The sequence below is a fragment of the Gadus morhua genome, chromosome 9 (genome assembly GCF_902167405.1).
Source record: "Gadus morhua chromosome 9, gadMor3.0, whole genome shotgun sequence".
In the NCBI taxonomy this organism is placed as follows: domain Eukaryota; kingdom Metazoa; phylum Chordata; class Actinopteri; order Gadiformes; family Gadidae; genus Gadus; species Gadus morhua.
In genome coordinates this window covers 10,950,958-10,972,724 of record NC_044056.1, presented here as the reverse complement: position 1 = coordinate 10,972,724, position 21,767 = coordinate 10,950,958, and the positions used below count along the sequence as shown (strand labels likewise).

Sequence of the window (21,767 nt, the reverse complement as noted above, 5' to 3'; positions counted from 1 at the left end):
ATTTATTTTTCTGTTTGCAAAGTCATTGACCTCAACAACAAGCCATTACCAATTGTGTTCATCCAAATCCAATTTGCTTAATGTCCTTGAGAACAGGAGTTTGTGGTTGTGGAGCAGCGAGTGTAAGCAGCCAGACAACATTTCAATTAATATTCACAATTGGGCCTGCTCTACTTTGAGATCAGTAATATCAAATTCTAAAAGAACCAGATATAGATTCTGCCCTTCCCTTATGTCCTGTTCTACATGTAAATATACCGTTGCATAGCTAGGCCCAATGCACCGTTTACACATTGCCATGAGCTTGTAAACATAAGATATGGCTATACATCTTTCTTATGTTCCACAAGGAAGATAATCTATTGATTTCATACTTGGTGAATGTTTAGTAATGATATTCTGCCATTTGTAATGCTATAAACAAAAAGGAGTAATAGCACAATAAAACTATTTAAAACAAACGCAGCCGCCTCCTTGGTTTGGCAACATCAATGTTTGATGGCATGTGCGTGACTAACGGCATATCAAACCTACTCTGTGCATAATAATAAATATTAATGAACATAAATCACACTAATAAATTCTTTATATTAAGCTACACACCAAGCTAGTTATTATTGGGTCTATAAACTGTCAACATGCAAGAAATGGCGGAAACGAAGCCAGCTTTATGTGAGAATTGATGAGGGTTGCAAAAGACCTTGGACACAGCTGAGTTGCGCAACACAGCCCCATTCTTGTGAAATACCGAACCAAAGAACTCATTTGAGAAACATCCTGTGTGAACTGCCAGCCAAACCACAGCAGCAGCATCGAACCAGCACAGTACGCTGAACTGCTTACAGCCTCTGTTGTCGTCAAACTGGGACCTTCTCAACCTACCAAAGGCCCGGCCCTGCTCCCCTGCTCACGGCGAGAGAGGAACAGGTGACATGCCAGAGACCAGAGCCCCTTGCCTTCAACATCTGTCCATGCTGGCACTTTCCCACAGCCGTGTCACAGGAGTGAACAGCTGGTGTGGTGTGCACGGCGTCAGACCTGGTGGCAAAAGGCCGAAGCTGCCCACAGATCAACAGCTCCCGGGCCACGACAAAGGGATCACCTCTGCGCTTATCTTGTCCGATGCAATGTCCCCGTTTGTTGCTACAGGATATCGCTTAAGCCCTGATAGTGGCTCTCACCGGCCACGAGGGGATAAATCAATCAAACACAGCTCGCTAAGGGTGGATCTAATTTCTCACGTCGTCTCTGGGCCCAGCGTTTCCCTAATGCACGCTGCAAAGTTATGGCTTTGGTAAACCCCCACCACCCATGCATATGGACAGCAGATGACTTGATCTTTTGGACCAATTTTATGTGTCGTTGTTGGATGATTTGTCGTTAATAAATCCAATGTGGACGTTTGTAAGTGAAGTCAATACTGTGCTCCAGTTATTAAACTGGTTGTGGTTTTAGGTTATACTCCTACATTTGGATCTTACCACCATGGACAATTGGTCCAGCCCTCACGACCAGTGAGTCAACAAACAACATGTGACGGTCAGCATCGACTGAACGAGGATTGATCAACGTTTTTAGGTTATATGGGAAAGTAAGGGCTGATGGGGTAATAAACGTCCTCCTATTAGTATTTAACATGGTGTATTTCAGTTGGTAACTATGCAATAGCAGTTACCAACTCAAACATACCATGGTTAAGCACTATTTAACGTTCACGAAAGCAACATGAATGTCTATTAAATATTAACATCAGGATTAGCTGAAAACACGGAGGCATCGCCGTGACCTCGATACATGTAAACATTAATAATGTATGTAGGGTACTTTGTTAAGAGAGCCCAAGCGGGCCAGGTCCCGGGTCACGGGGACCGCGGTCCGCCGCCATGAGGACGGCGTCACGGCCGCGGTCACATGACCCCAACCCCGACCACCATCGACGGCTCGACCACGTGCTGCTGTTGCGAGCCCCCCGCGCGCAACATGGAGCCCGGGAGAACACCCATCAACTCCGGGCGAGCTAGCTAGAGCATGAAGCTACAACGCTAGCATTGAGCTACAGCGCTAGCGTTGAGCTACGACGTTAGCATTGAGCTACGACGTTTGCATTGAGCTACGACGTTTGCATTGAGCTACGACGTTTGCATTGAGCTACAACCTTTAACACAGAGCTACCACCGCTAACACTAAGCTACAACCGCTAACACTAAGCTACAACCGCTAACACTAAGCTACAACTGCCAAGACGAAGCTACAACTGCTAAGACGAAGCTACAACCGCTAAGACGAGCAGGGAGGGTCCGGGGAGCGCCAGGCAGACCCAAGCGGGGCTTCTTACTACCAGAGCGGGGTAATTAAAATAAGCGAACCGCGGTTAAACCCGACCACTGCGAGGGATGATTGGCACGTAGACGTGTTTGAAGTGAACGCTGGCCGACGCAGGTCACCGACGCCATGTATCGTCAACGGCGGGCTACGCGTTGCCCTGTGCAGCGCAGCACGACGCCCGTCGCCCTGCGACACCGCGTCGGTAGAAACTCTTTCTGCTCAAACTTTGAGCCGGAAGGAAGTCAGCGGGTTGATGTCTTAAAACATCGGAGAAACGCCCCAGATAAACACCGAATTCGTGTGGTTAATGAGTTAGGTTGTTGGCGGAACTTCTTAGCGCGGGGCGGGCGCTCCGGACGCACATGTTACGACCGTTGGGTCCGAGCGCTGCCCACACTCGGCCTTGTGAGCCGCGGGTCCCGTGACTCGGAGCCGCGGAGAACCGGCGATAGATACGTACACGGACGGGGTCCGTGCGGCGGGCTTAATGGTGTACGATAAGAGGGGTTCGGTGGTGTTGTTGGAGTGGATTAAAGTTGTTGCAGTGGCCGTGGGCGTAGCGCCGTGTGGTGAACGGTGGAGCGGCGTCGAGGCCAGCGGCTCCGGCTCCGCTTTGAGCCGCAGCCGGAGTCGCGGGCCTCGCCGCTCCTCCTCCGTGCATTGCTTTGCGATTAAAATGGCTACCCTTTTCCCTTGTTGTAAAAGTTGAGTTACTTACATCGTTTCGCCCGAACTCATCAGCCGGCTTTCGGCCAGATGGAAATCCAAATCGTACGACGAAGTCATGATCAAAACAACGCCGCGGTGCAGGCAGACAATGAGAAGTGAGCCCCGGTCGAGAGAGACCCGACCCCTGCGAGACGGAACGGAACAGGTGCGAGGGGCGTCTTCAGAGTTGCTGCATGCGATGTGAACACGGAGTCGGCCTTGTTTCGCTCTCCTTGTGGCGTCTCCTATCGTCCGTTGAAGTGAGAGTGTGTCTGGATGCCGTCTAACTGGATCCCGTCTCACTGCACACCGAGCTGCAGAACGGCAGAGGCGTGGTCTTTACGCACAGCTTTACGCACGGTCTGAAAACCACGCTGACAGCTCGCTCGTTGATTTGGAGTCGGTCGATCGTTATTTTCGTTAAATATCCGTCACTGGCCAACTTATTTGGACCCGGTCGCGCATTGACAGGTAAAACGGAATCTTTATTACGTTTAAAGGACGTCGCAAACCTCTTAAGTGAGAACAAATGTCCCGCACTGTGTTTAATCGGCGCTGCAGCTTTTACTACAGCCTACCGTTTTTTATATTCATTTTTAATATTGAACCAATAACAAGGAAAAGCTGTTTTAATAGGTTTTATCAATTGCTATATCCATTGCAGTTTTGCACTTAGTTAAGTTATTTAGTTCACCGCGCATACGACATCATTAAACCGCAGTTGTTTATCTGCCAACTTGGATTCCGCCTTTCAGCGGGGTCAAGGGCCATGTTACCTTTTGTATAATGGCTGTTGTGAACATGGGGGAGGGGGAGTCGGCCTTCTTTTGTTGAGCCGGGACTTGTAGGGCGAGGCCTCTCCCACATTGTGGTAGGAGGGGGTGATAGGGGTGCAGTCTTGTCATAGTCTAGTGTTATTATCAAACCAGTCCTTTCTGGTTCGGCTGTTGCCTAATTAAAAATATTATTCATAACCCGGGTTAAGATGGAGCTCGTTTATGAAATCTGACTTCATCCTTGTCTCCATAGCGATCTCTCTAGGCAGCTCTACCCCAGTGCTATACAAAACCGACTTCTAAAGAGGTTTGTATAATGTGACGTGTGACCTATTTTGCTGTACGTTCAAACAGAGCACAGTATATAACAGCCATTGCCTTGAAGATGGAGAGAGGGAGAGCTATAAAAAGAAAGTGTAAACCTCCCTGGGGCTTCAGGTTTCATTAAAAAGGACAAAAAAACCAGAGCAACATCCCTTTTCAAACATCCCCATATTGCCTCCCGCCTTGATCTCGAGGGAGCTCATTGAATACATTTGATGTGAAAGGATCTGGACTGTGGTAAATAGACTGTGTTTGGTCTCTGGCTTTAGAGGGAACACACAGACACCGTATGCCTTCGGTGGAATTTGCTGCTGTGTCCACCCCATTGATTGAGTGTGTGGAGGGTTTGGGATATCTGTGGGAGACATTTGTTTGTTTGTTGGGATGGATAACGTGGGTCTACAGCCCTGTTGACAGGACCTTCCCGCTCAAATCTGGTCCTTAATCTCATATTAAAACTATTGTAATCCAATCATAATCCGCCACACGTAGGCTGCTTTTGTGTGTTTGACATCAAAGGTTTTTTCTCTGCAGTCTTACAAATCAATTCATCCACTACTCTAACACTCACTCCCACACACACGCGGGACCTAAACAGGTCATGTAAAAATAGGGCAGCCGCAACCTAATTGGGCTACATCATTTATTTCGTGTCTCTGTCTCCTAGAATCTGGTGGAATAGCTTCTAGTCTTGTGCTCTCAGGACTAACACAACAGAGCTCACCGAATGGCGACCACATCTCTCAAAATGGGGAGCAGGAACTTTTCTGAAGAAACAGTTCCAGATAAGTGTTGATGAGACACACATTAACGCCATCTTGTTGTGTACCGTTGTCTTACAAAAAATAGATATCACATTTTAATAAAAGGATCCTCATCGTATTTTGATTTATCTAAGGTGTATGATATGTGGGTCGTTTCAATGAGCATTTCTTCCCAGTTTTGTTTGGTTTTTTCCTATTCACAAGAGCCCCTGCATTATTGACTTGGCTCCTCTTTTTTATAGCCCATGTAAGGACTTGTTTGTTCCCCACTTTGAAAAAGATGAGCAGACATTCACAGGAGGTAAATAAAGAGCAAACAAGATGTTACTTTAAAACGTAAACACCATTGTCCACCCAACACTAAACAAATAGCCTTCAGGAACACACAACTAACCCATTCTCTTTATTCAGGAGATAACATGTATTCAGAACATTCTCATATTCCTAGATATGATCATCTTTCCAAACACATACCACACATGACAAAAGATGACAATAACACACGGCATGGCCCAATTCTTCAAATGAAAAACAGCCACACATCCTGTTCCATCCTGCACACAAAGAGGCAGCAGTGATTCGGCTCAGCTCCCAGCTCAGCCAGCCCTAGACGGTTGAACGGGGGGGCCTAGCCCACCACGTACCTTACTGCCAGGTCCTCGTCGCCGACAGAGACGCCGGCCGCGGACGGGGGACAGCGCATGCTGTTGACGTACAAACTCTGCACCAGCGCCAGCTCGGAGGAGTGTTCCAACATTGGTGCTCCGGACAAAACAGAAATCCACCTTGTGCAATGACCACTTTTCCTTTCCTCCTCTCTCTATCCACACTGTGTGTTTCTCTCCCTCTTTGCTCCGCGCGTCTCACTCCCGCCCCCTTCTCTTTCTCCTCGCTTTAGTGCAGCAGAGCGCGCCACCCCCTCCACTGACTGGCGTGGCTGAAATAATCCTGCCTGACAGCTCATCGTGTGCTAATGCATTGTTGAGCCTGTGTCCAACGCCCGGCCCAGTTCGCTTGCTGGAGAGCTGGCCGCCCCAGCAGAAGCACTCTCCTTTCCACTAATTGACAATCCTATCAGAGTGCGGGAGGGGGGGGGGGGAGATGGGACTTGGACTTGAACAAGTTTGCGATTGGGATGAGGGTAAATGAGAGCAAATACTGGCACCAGATATAAATATCAGCCCTGTATATGAGCACTCATCCACTTGCACCCGGTCGCTCGCCTTGCCTGGTGTTAGCCCGGTAAGGCCCGTGTAAACACAGAGAGAGGAGAGAGCCAGCAAGACAATGGTTTGTTTTTCTACTTGTATTGTTGTCAGCTGTGTCCATGGGGTCCATTATAGATACAGCGTTATACTATTAAGTGGGTTGAGGACACCTGTTTCCAAGGTGTCTATGAGGAGCCCTGTCCCCCCTAGAGCGGTCTGCTCTCATCGTTGGACCACAGACTGCTTTACTGCCGAGCCTCATGACAGACAGGACGACCACATGTGTGACATTCCCACCATGCCAGGAGTTTGGCAATAATCCACTGAAATGCAGAGAGAACAGGCTGTATGCGCTCTGATGTCACCATTATAGCCAGACAGAGGAGGTAAAGATAGCCTTCTGCTAAATCTGTGAGCAGCCATCTTTGATGGCATTCATTTATGTTCCCAAGCAGGGTGATTACATAATCGCTCTCTGGACTTGTGCTTGTTATCCTATGGTCAATGAGAACGGCTGTGGAATACCCTGCCACGGCAGGGTATTCCACCGTTGGCGGGCCCGTTACGCCCCAGGGCCCTCCCCATACTGCTTTGGTTTGGAATAGCGTGCGCTGCAAAAATGTGACATGTGTCTGTGCATGCGTCGCATGTGCAAAACGTTAAAACTGGTTCTACCAAAACAGGAGAAAGTGTTCCCCAGTCCTTCCCCTGAAAGCAGAGCTTCAGACACACACACGCACGCACGCACGCACGCACACACGCACACACACACACACACACACACACACACACACACACACACACACACACACACACACACACACACACACACACACACACACACACACACAGATTGCGAGATCCAGAGCACATCTCTGAAGCACACAGCCTTCCGTTCCATCAAAGGCTTTGTGGAGCAGCAATTTGCATGTGAGTAAAAAAAACAACAATAAAAAAAAATAAAAACTGATTTGCCTTTCAGGCAGAACTACTGAGGAAGGAGCAGGACACAAAGGCGTGTGTGTGTGGAGTGTTTAGGGCCCGTGTGTGGCTCCATAAACACATGCTCTCCATACAACTCGGAACATTTGCATGTTCACCATCATTTCTGCTAAGCTGCAACAAAAACATTAGCCCAGCAGTTTAGATGGGAGGTGTCACTTCAACCTCTGCCTTCCCCCCGGGGGGGGCGCCGTCTCGGTTCCCTAATAGGGGTTCAGCTCCATTAGAGGAACGCAACATTAGCGATAAGATGAGGCCTTAATCATTTCCCCTTCTTTCTTCCCTGTCTTGTGCTGCGTCGTCTACTGGTGTGCGATGCCTGAATTGGCCCTGGTACAACCAGACTAGTTACACAAAGAAATTAAAATTGCGATGAGGGAGTGGGCTAATTCAAACGGGAGGCAGAATGCACGTGCGCGGCCTCAACAGTAATATAAATATAGCGGCTGGCTAATGGGGGCAGGTGCTGCTGTCACATGTGGTGATCCCTCAGTCTATGAGTGTGATGGATAATGTTCACTGCATTGGATGATAGTTCATTTGATGATGGTGAGCTTTTCAGAAGATGGTGAGTTAATTCGATGATGGTGAGTTCCTCGGAGACGGTGGCCTCATTGGATGATGATGTGTTCTTCTGATGATGGCAAGTTAATTTGATCAGGGTGCGTACATCGGATGAAGGTGAGTTTATTGGACTAAGGGGAGGTCACCGATCTTGGAACAAAGTTGTCATGGAGATCCTGCATAACCTGTCAGTGGAGAAGTCTGACATAACTCACAGCAGCTATGGTTAACATCCGGAGAACAAACATCCTGTTTGGTCCGTCCACGGACTGCCTGTACCCCCACCGCCTCTGGGAGAATGTTCTCACGTGGACTGCTGTACTAACGTCCTGTAAACCGACTCCGTCTCGCCGGGTCAGGAACGTGACACAGAACTAGCTCATCTCCCGCTCTGCTCCATCTGTGGCCGCAGGCTGGTCCTTCAAGCTGGCTGTTCAGAGTTCACGTAGACCCTTCATAGCCACCCTCTCCCACACCCTCCTACTTATATTATGTTGTACATCCTGGCACTTAATGTATGCACTAATTGTATGTTGTACGTCCTTGCACTTAGAAATAGTACTTAGCATCGTGTAGCGCCTTATCCTAGCTATCTCTTATGTATGCAGGGAATTGGTTAACCTAACGATTGTTAGTGCTTGGCACTTTGTTCAATGAACATCCTTACTGTACCGACAGTGATATATTGTTGTTCGTCCTTCTTCTGACAAATGTAAGTCGCTTTGGATAAAAGCGTCGGCTGAATGCTCCGAATGTAAATGTGAATGTAAGTCCCTGTCCAAAGAAACCCTGGAAGTCAGATCGACAATACCTGGCTGTGGCACGGCCGAGGACCGAGGCGTTCCCCGTGAAGTGGAGGTGTGGACGGGGAGGAGGAAGGTGAGAGCACAGCTCATCAAGGATGTAATAGTAAGGTGGCGACGCCGATGATGAACCCGCTCAGCTCCCTGGCTGCTCGGTAACATCCCAGCGTATCTGCGGTACGGTCTGTCTGAAGGGGGGGGGGGGGGGGGGGGGGGGGGGGGGATGAGGAAGAGAAAGTAAAAAGAGTGTGGTAAAGATTACATAACTCTGCAACTCCTTGTTCTTTAGTCGCCATTAAAACATGCGGTTTATTGTGTTGATGCATGCATATGTGTACATTATTCATTGAACCTATCTATAGATCGTGTGTATATGGCGCTAAGTGTATGCATTGTTTGGAATAGGCTACCACACTTAAATCTGTCCTGTGCTCTTCTCCCGTGTTGTAAACACAGGCTCTGGGCCAGAGAGATAGTGGTCTCTCTGTGCCGGCATGCATCTGGTATGTAAATGACACACGGTGCCGAGCAGCAGCTAAACGCTGACACAAGGTACGATTGTCTATAACGCACAATAAAAACCGAACGTCGACGCATTCCTTTCTAGCCTCCTTGAGCACACGCCTCCACATTCCCTCCATTACTAACAGGGCCTGACTCTGAGACTCTTTCCACTGACATGAATATTTTAAAGGCTGATGATTAAATCCCGCCCTTTGCAGAAGTACTGGAGCTTAGCGTTCCTGGTGCCACAGGCCCAAGTAGAGACTAGAGCTCTGATCCCCCGTGAGAGACACACCGCTGGCTGGACGTCACGCGGACCAAAGGTCATGAGTCCCACACGCAATTAAGAGCCTGACCGTGAGACGCGGTAATGGAGCTGTGAAGGGACTTCAGCATTAGATCTCAGACCTGTGGTTGGTCCCAGTGCATTGGACACTGTACTTTACTATGTATACTGTATTCAATACTTTGTCCCTGTTATAAATGAGCGACTTTGTCTCCCTATTAAAAACGATGTTGCACTGATGCTATAATTGTTTGAGATTTCTCGTAAAGGGGAAGGAAATGAGTGAACTATTTTATCTTGGCACCGCTGCTGTGAGGCCAAACGAGCAGCCATGCTTGTCAAGTGATCGGCTCTAATGACACCACATGTTGACATCAGGCCTCGGAGACCCTCTGAGAACGGCCCACAGCTCTCCCTCCACACCTGTTCTCTCATGGGACCCATCACCCGCCTGTCATGTGGTTTGTGTTGTTCTGCGAAACGGGAAAAACACGTATGATAAACGTACGAAATGAGTATTGACTGTTGACATATTTAACATCTGCTTGATGTTGATAATTATTCAAATCTTCTGTTCAGAAGGCAGAAAAAGACGGAGCTTGACATAGCTGTTTAGAATCAGACGATAAGAGCAAAGACACATTTTTAACGGCATGCATTTGCAGGCCCTGTCGTTGCAGGAGTTGTTCAACGTACGGTGTGGAGAATTTATGATCAGACGGATGCCGGTAATAAGCTGTGACTCCTGCCACCGTGCAGGTGATTGATAGACGAGAGGAAGGACGGCAGTGAGACGGTCCGGAGGGGGGGAGTGCTCCTGTATCCGCGACCTTTGAGAAATCTCACACTGGTGTAACGTGGAAGGATCTCACCTAAGAACAAGAATTCGGTTTTTCTGCGTAATGTGGTAGATTTGGATTTGGAAGAACACGCTCCCCGCTGTGTAGGTGAGCAGCGCTGGGGTGCAAACCAAACCCGATTAAAGCCAGCGGAGGTGTGTGTGTGTGTGTGTGTGTGTGTGTGTGTGTGTGTGTGTGTGTGTGTGTGTGTGTGTGTGTGTGTGTGTGTGTGTGTGTGTGTGTGTGTGTGTGTGTGTGTGTGTGTGTGTGTGTGTGTGTGTGTGTGTGTGTGTGTGTGTGTGTGTGTGTGTGTGTGTGTGTGTGTGTGTGTGTGTGTGTGTGCGCGCGTGTGTGTACAGCTCTTTGGTTCGTCATCTGGAGACTCTGCAACTCTTAAAGAAGCCTTTCTCTTCCGCTTCTCTGCTCTGCAGTGAAATGTGACTTCCTCTTGGTCTGGTGATATTATCGGAAGAGATCATGCTTTCCTTTGGTCTCCGGTCGCAAACCCACACAAGGCCACAGCTTCTTTTTGATACATGATTATTTCACAGAAAGCTTTTACTTAGAATTCATGTCTGATTCTTGCTGTTGGGAGGAAATGTTACTGCTTGCAATATGTGTTCTACAATGAAGAGTGTCTGGCTGTACATGCAATATGTTGGATATAATTGAGAGTATTCATCTTGTAATTAAAGGTCTGATTCTGAATTTCCATCTAGGTTTAGACTATCTATTTAAGTTCACAATGACGAATGACAGGTGTGTGGGGGTGAAAACCAACATAAACGTTCAGACGTTCACCACAGCCCACACTGCTCCAAAGGTTGGCCTGGAAATAAACGTTTGACTGAATGGTGACAGGTGCAAGGCTGAGGCTGAAACACTGCTGTCTGCGGACTGGAGAAACGTTGAAGAGGCTTTTAGGCTCGCTCCCTCTCCGTGCTGGAACACTGACACCATATGGACGTTAGGGGTACTGCATGTCCAAGTTTAGACTGCAACTGACGAGGATCAATTCTGTGATATATAGCCGACATAATGGTTCGCTTAAGTTATGTTTAAGTTATTTCTTAAATTGGCTTGGTTTGTCTTACAATTAGCCCAGAACTCTTGACTGCTTGTCAGGTAACTGAAAAATAAAAAAAAATGCCTTCTTGAAACTATGAAAAGACCATTCATGAACATTTTATTTGATCAGTATCTAAAACCATAAAAGGATTATAAAAATTGGATGAATAAACAAATCAAGAAATCGGGTTGTCATTTAAGCAATAGTACAAATAAATCAAGGATGGAGTAAGCTATAAGATTATATTGCAATCATTTGAATTTATGAATCTTCCCTGACAGAGCAATTTTCCATCTACAATCCACACTTGCCCAGATTCTTCCCTCGGGTTTAGAAAAATACAGTTAACAAATAACCTGCTCGTTATTATGCGTTTTAAAGGGGTTGTGTAGTGGAAACAAAACTTCAGGTCTGACACTGGCTTTGTTGGAATATTTCTGATGTATTTTCATGAAGCAAAGAAATCAGTCATTACAAACTCGCGATCAAATCAGAAACAGTGCTTTGTATGATGTAAAGATAAATTAAAAAAAAAAGATACAGAAAATGTGTTTATAGAAAAATCTACCGGATGCTGTTATGATAATGAGATTCACTTGTTGACGGTTGAACTTTAATATTGAAACATCAGCAAAATTAATTACGTTACAAGCACAGCTGGAACACAGCTGGAGTCAACGTCTGCAACAAACCCTCGGAAGAACAAATAAAAAACAAACTTTCAATTTAAAAAATGTACAGGAATTACAGAAAATCATTCGGGTTAAAACCAATATCTGAAAATGGATTTAACAAGTGAGGATCTGAAGATCAAATCCCACCCTGCATGGAAGTTAGTATTTACACCTTTATACACACGCACACACACACGCACACAAACGCACAGACACACATTCTCACTCATAACCAATGCCATCATTTTCTCTAAATATACACATGACATGTCATGATACTGCAGGTAACTGTTGAGTTGAAATGGAAAATTTGCTGCAATTCGTTTTTTGCAGTAACGTTAAACACATCAAAATCATACATAACAATGCACTTCATGGAGATCATTCTTGGGTTATTTTCCAGTAAACCGTGGCTAAGTTTAGACTCCTATCATCAACAAGCAGCCCAGCACCGACTCCAAACTGAATCCCAGTATCCTGACGAGGTGAGGGCAGTGTGTAAAAACATAAGAGAACCAAAGAATGGGAGACGAGACGAGGGGGGCGATGGCTGGCCTCAGCTCACTCTTCTTCTTCTTCTTCTTCTCTTATACAAACGGTCCATTAACAGCGGCTGGTTTATTTTACCAGGGTGAACAGGAAGTGAGCTGCAGGTTGATCAGCCATGCTGCAAGCCCCCCCCCCCCCCGCAAATCAGTGTCAAGCGTACGCGTGCGCGAAAAAATCGGCAGTCTCAATGGAGTTTGTGTTTTCTTTTCTTGTGTTTTTTGTCCTTTTTCTTGCTGGTACATTTGACACAGAACCACTGCTGGTCCTCTGGGGGGGCGGTGAGGATGCCCACACAGGGCCTGGAAAATAGAGGACAGACGGTGGGGGTCACAGGGGGGCCCACACACACATCCCACTACAGGTAACTGACACCAAATCTACATCAAAGTATATTGAGTGAGTGACTTGAGTTAAAATGCTGCAACAAACTAATAAACATACTGAGAGGTGCCATCTGTACCTTAGCATTAGGGATACATTGTATATTGTTGTATATTAATAGAGCTAAACATAAATATTCTTCACCGTTGTGACAAACGGCAGCAGTTCATCGTCTGATCCTCGTTGATCAGTCCTATTCATTATGAATGAGCCATGGTTTATTTATTGATACACAACATGGAGGTCTTACCAGTGGTACCAGTCGTTGCATCCATCGCACCCGATCATGGGGCTGCCGTCGTCGGGCTTGTTGCACCCGGGACAGATCCAGATCTGGTTCCCGCTCTCGTCTCGGATCTGGAGGGAGAACGTTATCGAAGGAGAACGTGTGAGCAGCCATTTAACGAGGAGACGATCGTTAGAACAAAGAACTGGTCTTGGTTTGACAGCACGTTACTCTAAATTCACATCTACATTCATGGCCTTTTAGCAGACGCTATTATCAAAAACGACTCAAAGTAAGTACATTTATCAGAAGAAAAAAAAAGAAAAGAAAAAGAAAACGCTGTCGGTACAGTAAGGATGTTCATAGAACCAAGTGGCAAGCACTAACCATCGTTAGGTTATGGATAGCTAGGATAAGATAGCTAGGATAAAATGCTACACAATGCTAAATGTTGGATTATTTAGGTTTATTACACAGCTCTACCTTAATGCTGTAGAATGCTCCATTCACTTGAATGGGCATTCCCAACGTTCGGCTGTCAATTACTTTTGTATAATTGACCGTTGCTAAGCATAATTGACCGCTGTCAAGGAAAGTGGATTTTCTGCCTCTGATTCGCGTCTTTCGTAGCACTCCAGAAGTAGTGTGGTAACTTATCAACCCCAGCGCATTCGGTTGCTAAGCGGAGATTTCTCTGCTGATCAACACTACTAACAAATAAATTGTATAAAGACACACTGTGTGAATTGTCAAGGCTTATTTCCCCAATAATGACCGGCACTATATACACTATCCCTTACGTAGAGTAAGGGAAAACCACAGACAATAATAAGGGGACATGTTTCCCATCTATTCCAAAGAGGAGGGGCTTGCTGCGTCGGGATCGGCTCCTTCTCCCTCATTTCAGAATAAAAGTGCGGCCTCTCACCACGTAGGTGCTGACGGTCTCCGTCACCACGCTGCGCACCGGCGTCTTCAGGGAGCTGGCGGCGGCCAGTAGGGAGATGGGGGGCAGCATGAGGGGCGGGATCACAATGGGGGGCAGCGGCGGCGGCGGGGGTGACCGCGGGCGGGGGGGCGGGACCACCTTGGGCGGCGGGGCCTTCGGTGTGGGGGCCTTGGGGGCTGGAGTCTTGGGCTCCGCGCTCGGGACCACCTTGCTGATGACGCTGGGGGGACAGAGAGCAACAGGACGTCACGTGAACAGAAGTAAACCGGGGACGTTCTAGATGTTACACAGGTTGCCAGGGATGCGTCACGGCCCTGGTGCATCAGAGACAAATACGACTGAAGAGAAATATGTAGAGTTCCTAGGGGCAAGGGCGGCATGGGGCTCAGGAGGTAGAGCGGGATGGCGGGTAACCGGAATGCTAGTTCGATCGCCGATTGTCGAGGTGTCCCTGAGGCACCTCACCCCGACTGCTCCCGACGAGCTGGCTGTCGCCTTGCATGGTCGACTCCGCCGTCGGTGTGTGAATGTGTGCATGGATGGGTGAATGTGAGCCAGTATTGTAAAGCGGTTTGAGTGGCCACTGGTCAGAAAAGCGCTGTATAAATGGAATCCGTTTACCATGTGTGCTGTAGCAAAGCGTATCGGTTGATATAGATACGTACATTTTGTCCTGACCGGCCCCCACTCTGAGCGTCAGCCGGGGGATGACCGGGGAAGGCAGGGAGGCCGGAACGTCCACCTTCACCTGGAGAGCAGAACACAACGCATCATCACATGAACGTATCATCACATGAACGCATCATCATCACATGAACGTAATCATCACATGAACGTATCAACACGTGAACGTATCAACACGTGAACGTATCATCACGTGAACGTATCATCACATGAACGTAATCATCACATGAACGTATCAATACGTGAACGTATCATCACATGAACGTATCATCACATGAACGTATCAACACGTGAACGTATCATCACATGAACGTATCATCACAGGACCGTCATCATCCCCGGTCGTCTGACGCTGTCCCACTACCCACAGGAGTCGCTCACCTTCTCCAGTCGGATCCTCTCCTTGGCCTTCTCCTTCTCCTTCTCCCGCTTCTCCTTCTCGCGCTCCTTTTCCCTCTTCTTCTCCTCCTTCTCCCGCTCTTTCTCCCTGGCCTTCTCCCGCTCCTTTTCCTTGTCCTTCTTCTTTTTCTTCTCCTTCTTGTCCTTCTTCTTCTCCTTCTCCTTGCCGCCCTTGGCCTCCTTCTCCTGCAGCACGGGGGGCAGCGGGGGCAGCATGGAGGGCAGGCGCAGGCAGCCGGCCGGGCTGAACAGGGGCTGCAGGTCGGCCAGGGCGAACGGCGCCAGGGCCGACAGCTTCTGCTTCTCCTCCTTGCCCTTGTTCTTGGCCTTGTCCTTCTTGCTGCTGCGCTCCTTGTCCTTCTTCTTGTCCTTGTGCTTCTCCTTGTCCTTGCGGCCCGAGCCGTCCGCCTCCTTGGACTTCATCTTGGCGGGCGGGGCCTCCGGCATCAGGACGAAGTCCCGCGGGTGGCCGAACAGCGGCTCCACGTCCACCTTCCAGGGGGCCAGCTTGGCCTCCTTGGCGAGCTCCTTGCCCTTGTCCCGGCTCTTGTCCTTGCTCTTGTCCTTCAGCTTGGCCCGCTCTTTGTCCTTTGGCTTGTCCTTCTCCTTCTTGCTCTTCAGCTTGGTCTTCAGCTCCTTCTTCAGCTTCTTCTTGACGTCGGCCGGCGGTGGGAGTGACAGCGGCGGCGGCGGCGGCGGCGTCTTGATCCTCTCCTCCAGCGCCTTGAGCAGGGCGGGCTCGGGCGTGGGCGGCGAGGGCGAGCCCGACGACAGGTAGTCCGGGTTCAGCTGGGGCATAGGAGCCGCCGTCGCCGCCCCCGGCCCACCCTGGTTCACCTTCCGCAGCACCTCGTTGATGGAGTCGTCCATGGTCCAGTTCCCGGGGCCCAGGTGCGGCGGCGTGGAGTGGTCCTTGCCGGAGGGGGGGGGTCCGAGGATGAGCTTGGGCGTGACGCAGGGCTCCATGATGGTGAGCCGCCGAGGGCTGGAGAAGCCGTTGCTCTCCGACTCGGAGCCCGAGGAGAAGGCGAAGGGGTCGGGCTCGTGCTCGGCGCAGGCCTGGGCGATGACGGCGTCGATGGACTCCTCGATGGCCTGGTCGTCGGGCTCCGCGTCCTCCGAGCCGCAGTCGCCCGCCCCGCCCTCCTCCTCCTCCTCCTCACCGCTCTGGTGCGTGTGGATGTTCTCCTTGCCCATCCTCTCGCTCAGTACCAGCGGGGGCAGCTTGGGCGGCGTGTCCGTCTTGCCGGGCGGCGGCAGCGGCGGCGGCGGCGGCGGCGGTCCTTTGGAGGAGCTGATCTTCGGGCTCTTGGGGCTCTTGGTCCGACCCGGGGACTTCTTCCGGTCCTTGGAGGACCTGGGGGAGCAGAGCGCTCCTCCCCCCGGGGCCCCCGAGCTGCCCCCCTTCGGGGACTTAGTCCTTTGTCGGCCCGGGGACGACCCTTTGCTCTTCCTCGAGGGCGTGGAGTGGGACTTGTGGTCGCCGTGGCGGGGCGCGGGGGGCAGCGGCCTGAAGGAGGGCGGGGCGCCGGTGGGCGTCTCCGGGGACAGGGAGCCCAGGCTGTCGTGGGAGGCCAGCACGCCGGGGGGCAGGCGCTGGGGGTTGAGGGAGGTGAGGGGCTCGCGGGGCTCAACCCCCCACTCGGGGCTGAGGCCCGGGTGCAGGCGCGGCCGCTTGGAGGTGGGCATCATGCCCATGGCGGCGTCGGGGCTGTCCAGGTGGCGCTTCAGCGGGTGGTTCTCGTCGTTGACCGCCTCCTCGTCCTCCAGGTCGTCTTCGTCGTCCTCCAGGGGAACCTGCATGGCCTCTGCGGAGGTGCCCATGTCCGGGAGGACCTCCTCCTCCTCTTCTTCTGCAGAGGATAAACGGTGAGCAGAGGAACATTAGCCAATCAGCTGATGGAGAAACATCATACACATGCTCCAGTCATGCAGGCTTTTAAACCCCATCACTACTGTTCTTATCCGATTATGGGATGTCCGTTATAGTCCGATTTTGTTCCGATGTCGGTCGGAATAAGATGTTTAGATGCATTTTAAAGGTCCAAACACTTTCTGATACGATCAGAAATTCGAATATCTAGCGCCATGTCACCCTGCAGTCACACGGGTATCATGGAGGTGTGTTTTGGATTAGACTTGATCTTGATCTGTTTACAACAGCCTTGGTTGATAATCAACTCAACACTCACTATTAGGAGAAAGAGCGGGTTGAAAGTAATCAAAAAAAGAAATGTAGGATGTTCTACTTGAACCAGTAGACCTGTTGCAGCAGACGAATCGCGTAAAGAAAATTGAGTGAAGCGCGGTCATGGACACATCGGCTTGGTCTTCGTACGTAGTGACAGGACTTATGTAGACCCCGCTGATTGCCATCGCAGAACACTTCTTAAATGCCCTGACATCGTTATGAGAACATCATGGTGCCAGCTCATTTAGCAGACTGATTCCTCACGGTCATATTGTCGAGATTTAAAGAATAGAAACAGATGAAATGATCAGCTGTTTCACACGTGCATCTCAAACGTCAACAAAAGCCTGGTTTCTGGCCAGAGACACGTGAAGATAACGTATTGGGCGTCCACAACAACACTGGTCTTTGCTTTTCTTTCTTTGCATAAAATAACTATTAAACGAATAGAATAGATAAGAGTAGATTGAGAGCCCTATCCCAATGAATGAGTTTTTGATTGGCAGACAATGAAGAACTAGTCATGACTCTGAAGAACCATGAAGAACTATGAAGATCTTTGAAAGACCTACCCTCGTGCAGGGAGACCAGGGGAGGCAGATAGTCTGGGATGTGCTCCTTCCTCTCCTCAGCCTCACGGGCTCCGGGCTGAGGGAACTGCAGCACGTTGTTCTTGGTGATGGGGAACAGAGGCGTCTGGTGGGCGAAGCTCACAGGCTCCAGGTTGTTCACATAGTCCTCCAGCTCACTCAGGCTGACCCCCAGCAGCCTGAAGGCCTGGCCCACGTCGTCCAGGGCTGGGTCCGTCCGGCCATCTGAAAGGGAGCACAAGAACCGACTACGTGAGCAACAGCTCTGTGTTTATAGTGACTAGAATGGATGCTTAACTTGTTGGTTCACTCCCTAACGGAAATGAGGATATGTTTATTGCATTTGCGATTAACCTACAGCTGATCAAATGTGTTTAAACATCGGTTCAGGGGGAGTTCATAAAAGTTTGATAACAAGAGATTTCTTCAACACAGACTCAGGGAAGAGAGGTTTTTATGGTTACAGCGTTTAACTCATCACCCAATAAGGTTAGTGTTTAATCCATATACCCTCAGCTTGTGTATTCACAACCAACACTGCATTAATAAAAACGCGGGGAAGAGCCAGCTACTGTACTTTCTGACATCCCATCCCTGCCTCCACCACCAGGCCTCCCCACAGGGGGCGCTGGTCCGAGAGCGGGACGGCGGGACCGCGGATAAAAACAAACAAGCTCGTTTATTTTATCAGTCACCTGAACGTCAACACACACACACACACACACACACACACACACACACGCACGCACGCATACGCACACACACACACACACACACACACACACACACACACACTCTCTTTTCCTCTCCCTCTCTTTCACACTCACACCCACACAAGCACACACTTACAGAGCTCAGAGTAGCGGTGGCAGCCCCTGGACAGCTGCTGCAGATATCTGTGCAACACGTCGGCCAGCAGGTCGCAGGCGGTGAGCTGCACGGCGTCCCAGCCCAGCGCCGCGCAGATCTGCGCCACCGACACGCGCAGCAGCGAGCGGGCGTAGCTCTCGCACATCGCGCCGGGGGCTCCTTTTACGGTATTATTCCTGTCACTCTGTGTCCCCGAACATGCTTCCGGTATTCACGGGACGGGAGAACCCGCATCGGTGTTCTTTAAATGTCGATGTAGAGGTGCGGTTTGACTTCTATTTTAGGGAATGTATTGGCGCTTTTGCCAGGGCCGCCATCTTGACTTCATCGACACAGACCCGTCCCCGAAAACGACGGGTACGCATGCGTAGAATGTGCGCGCTGGACTCCGGGGTGCTCGAGAGATTCGTCGTCCGCTGGCTTTGCGCAGTAACAATCTTTACGTTTGTTTTCTTTGTTATTTTTCACGGAATAAAGTATTGTTATCGGAAGCTCCTAATCAGACATTTTAAATATCATATTCATAACAATTGGGATTCAGCGAAAGTCAGTAAATTGGTTTTCAAATGGCCATTTGCCGGCTGCTACCACTAAGAGGAAAGCGGATGTCCTGCTGTATGTTACTGTGTCTTACTGTGTGTTACTTCTCCATTTCTTTCGGTTCGGAGGAACCCAGAGCATTCTAGAAAGGACATGTCCCTAAATGGATATGGTCGCACCGTGCCTCCTTGACAGCTGGCTCAGATGACTCCTCTGAACGGGGACGGCCTTTCGAAGCAAAGGAGACTCCTACTAAATATCAAATGGTGAACATCCACATTAATGTGTTTTGTTATGATCAACATTTTGTCCAAATTAATTGTGTTTTGCGTAACAAACAAGGGTACTTAATTGCATGCCTATCTTAAATGATTGGATAACTTAAAATGCAAAATAACCAATAACACAGAATTAACTTTAATTAAACATGTAAGTGAGGCCTACTTCCTGAATGCTGTCCCATGAACCCATCCGGACCCTCCCCGGTCCATGAACCCATCTGGACCTTCCTCGGTCCATGAGGACCCGGTGCGGGTCTTCAACCTGCGCTGACGGCGTATGACCGCCAGGTAGTGCAGCTGTCTCCAAACCGGGGACTTCCGCAATCAACCTTCCATTTTTCAAAACATGCCTGTGGTTTTCCCCCCCAACTTCAGGAAGTTAGCTCAGATTTCCAACACACCCAAGCGGAATATGGAAAACATTAGTGCTTTAGGCGTTATAGTACATTCGTATGAGATATGGTTCCGAAGAATATGAGGCAGACAGAACAGGCAAAGAACAAAGGTTTATTAACTGGATTAGACAGATGAATAGGTAAAAAATTGTAAGTCACAGCCAGCTGTGTTTCTCCCATTTAACACAAGCTGTTTAAATAAAGATTTGGTCCATGTGCTTCAAACCATTCTGAACAAAATCACACCCAAAACGAGAAACTAGCTGCTAACACGGGCCGGTGGAAGCTGTTCACATGTTGCCCTTTTCATCTGCTGGCCCTATGGTGAGGGACACGGGAGGTCACCACTGGCCCAACCCTGATCCCCGTCCTACCCCCAGGCTGATCATCGCCCTGACCCCCGACCTACCCCCAGGCTGATCATCGCCCTGACCCCCGTCCTAATCCCCGTCCTACCAGGACCTAATCCCCGTCCTGGTCCTCATCCTACCCCCAGCCTGATCCCCGTCCTACCTTGCCCTGATCCCCGAACTACCCCAGGACTGATCCCCATCCTGGTCCTACCCCCAGTTTGACCCCCGTCCTACCTGCTGATACCAGACACAAACCCAGGCTGGAGCTAGTGGTAGGCAGCGCTGTGTGACGTGACCCAATATAACTGGCGTCTTTGGCTTAGTAGCGTTTGGTTACAATTCTTGAACAGAATAAAGCAGCATGTCCCTCGTACACCAGGCCGCTGTAGTCTTCTTTCTTGCTAGAAGAATGAACTTCTTTAATACATAACTCAACATAGTGGCCTATGCTATGGCCAGGTTTATTCTTTGTACCTCAAACCCACCTGAAGCAGCTAACAGCTCTGAGAACCTGAACCAATGCGTCACTAAAGTAGCTTCGTTGAGGATTCAGTTGAAGATATAAAATCGAAACGCAGCCATTTTATTTTATACATTTGATTTGTTCGTCGTAAAACTTTAATCATACAAAAATGAAAAAATATACCTCCTCCTAGAAGCTGTAGTTCTAGCAGTAGGGTTCTAGTTGATGTATTAACTGGAACCCTAACCCTACATATAACCCTATATCTAGGATGATAGTATGTAGAATTAGTAACAGTGAGGTATTGAAGTTTATGTACATCATTTAAACACGTCAGTCTACGAAAATTCCTTTACATGTACCTTGTTGACATAGCCACCACTCTGAGTCTTAAATACTGGTACTTGGAGAAAAGTTTTCACGTTCAATTACATTCAGCAGAGTGTTAATATTCATGGTTAAAATTCCATGTCTTTCAAAGGATCTGTCCTCCGTTGGATTAGTTATATCTGTGAACGGAGAGAAAATGTTCATGTTATGATAGAACATTAGCAGGATAGCGATTGACTCTGAGAAGGTTCTGATTTAAAACCACCAACTCTACTTTCCACCTGTAGACAACTTTTAGCAGGAGGCCTGTTCCTTAATAAAATGCATCAAATTGTATTTTTAAACTGTCTTTGAATTTAAAAATGTCACTAAATGACGAAAGTAGTGGAAGCTACGGAAGAGGATTAGGGGCACATCTGATTCTTATTTGGGAGTTCTGAATCTGATCCTGAGTTTATAATCAGAATTCTGATTTTAATCTCAGAATTCTGACTAAACTCAGAACTCAAAACAATACTTGTGTGATTATCTTTTTGGAGTTCAGATTATCATCTCAGAATACTGACTTTAAACCCAGTACTCAAGTTCAAATTGACATGTGGCCCTAACCCTCTGAGAGGGGAATGGAACCGGATCTCTGTGGTCATGTGAGTGAAGGACACCACCTCAACGGTGGTGTCCTTCACTCACATCCTCAAATCTTTTCAACGTTTAAAGTGG

General features: G+C 48.9%; 2 protein-coding genes and 2 long non-coding RNA genes across 12 annotated transcripts in view; 1 reads left to right on the top strand and 3 right to left on the bottom strand.

The window, feature by feature from the left end:
• Positions 1 to 5,867, bottom strand: part of LOC115550536 (CUGBP Elav-like family member 2) — a 32,927-nt gene extending 27,060 nt beyond the window's left edge. For 6 of the 9 annotated variants that reach the window (XM_030365652.1, XM_030365653.1, XM_030365655.1 and 3 more), the window contains exon 1: positions 5,542 to 5,654. In XM_030365652.1, the coding sequence (XP_030221512.1) occupies positions 5,542 to 5,654 (113 nt within the window). Of the gene's footprint in view, positions 1 to 3,043; positions 3,376 to 5,541 lie in introns of those variants that run through there. The other 3 variants (XM_030365656.1, XM_030365659.1, XM_030365650.1) reach the window with 2 other exon arrangements.
• A 2,089-nt stretch (positions 5,868 to 7,956) lies between these two features.
• LOC115550541 (uncharacterized) lies at positions 7,957 to 10,321 on the bottom strand. The gene is made up of 3 exons (XR_003977905.1): positions 9,961 to 10,321; positions 9,688 to 9,737; positions 7,957 to 8,662 (listed from the first exon to the last, which is right to left on the bottom strand). It is a non-coding gene; the product is annotated as an uncharacterized LOC115550541 (long non-coding RNA).
• On the top strand, positions 8,698 to 10,289 carry LOC115550542 (uncharacterized). Its single transcript, XR_003977906.1, has 2 exons — positions 8,698 to 9,026; positions 9,197 to 10,289. It is a non-coding gene; the product is annotated as an uncharacterized LOC115550542 (long non-coding RNA).
• Positions 10,322 to 11,268: 947 nt separating the features above from the next.
• Positions 11,269 to 19,552, bottom strand: taf3 (TAF3 RNA polymerase II, TATA box binding protein (TBP)-associated facto). Its single transcript, XM_030366657.1, has 7 exons — positions 18,665 to 19,552; positions 17,798 to 18,040; positions 15,017 to 16,887; positions 14,617 to 14,699; positions 13,931 to 14,171; positions 13,027 to 13,133; positions 11,269 to 12,694 (listed from the first exon to the last, which is right to left on the bottom strand). Exons 1-7 carry the CDS (start codon positions 18,828 to 18,830, stop codon positions 12,580 to 12,582), a joined length of 2,826 nt encoding a protein of 941 aa, XP_030222517.1. The 5' UTR covers positions 18,831 to 19,552; the 3' UTR covers positions 11,269 to 12,579.
• Between the last annotated feature and the right edge of the window lie 2,215 nt (positions 19,553 to 21,767).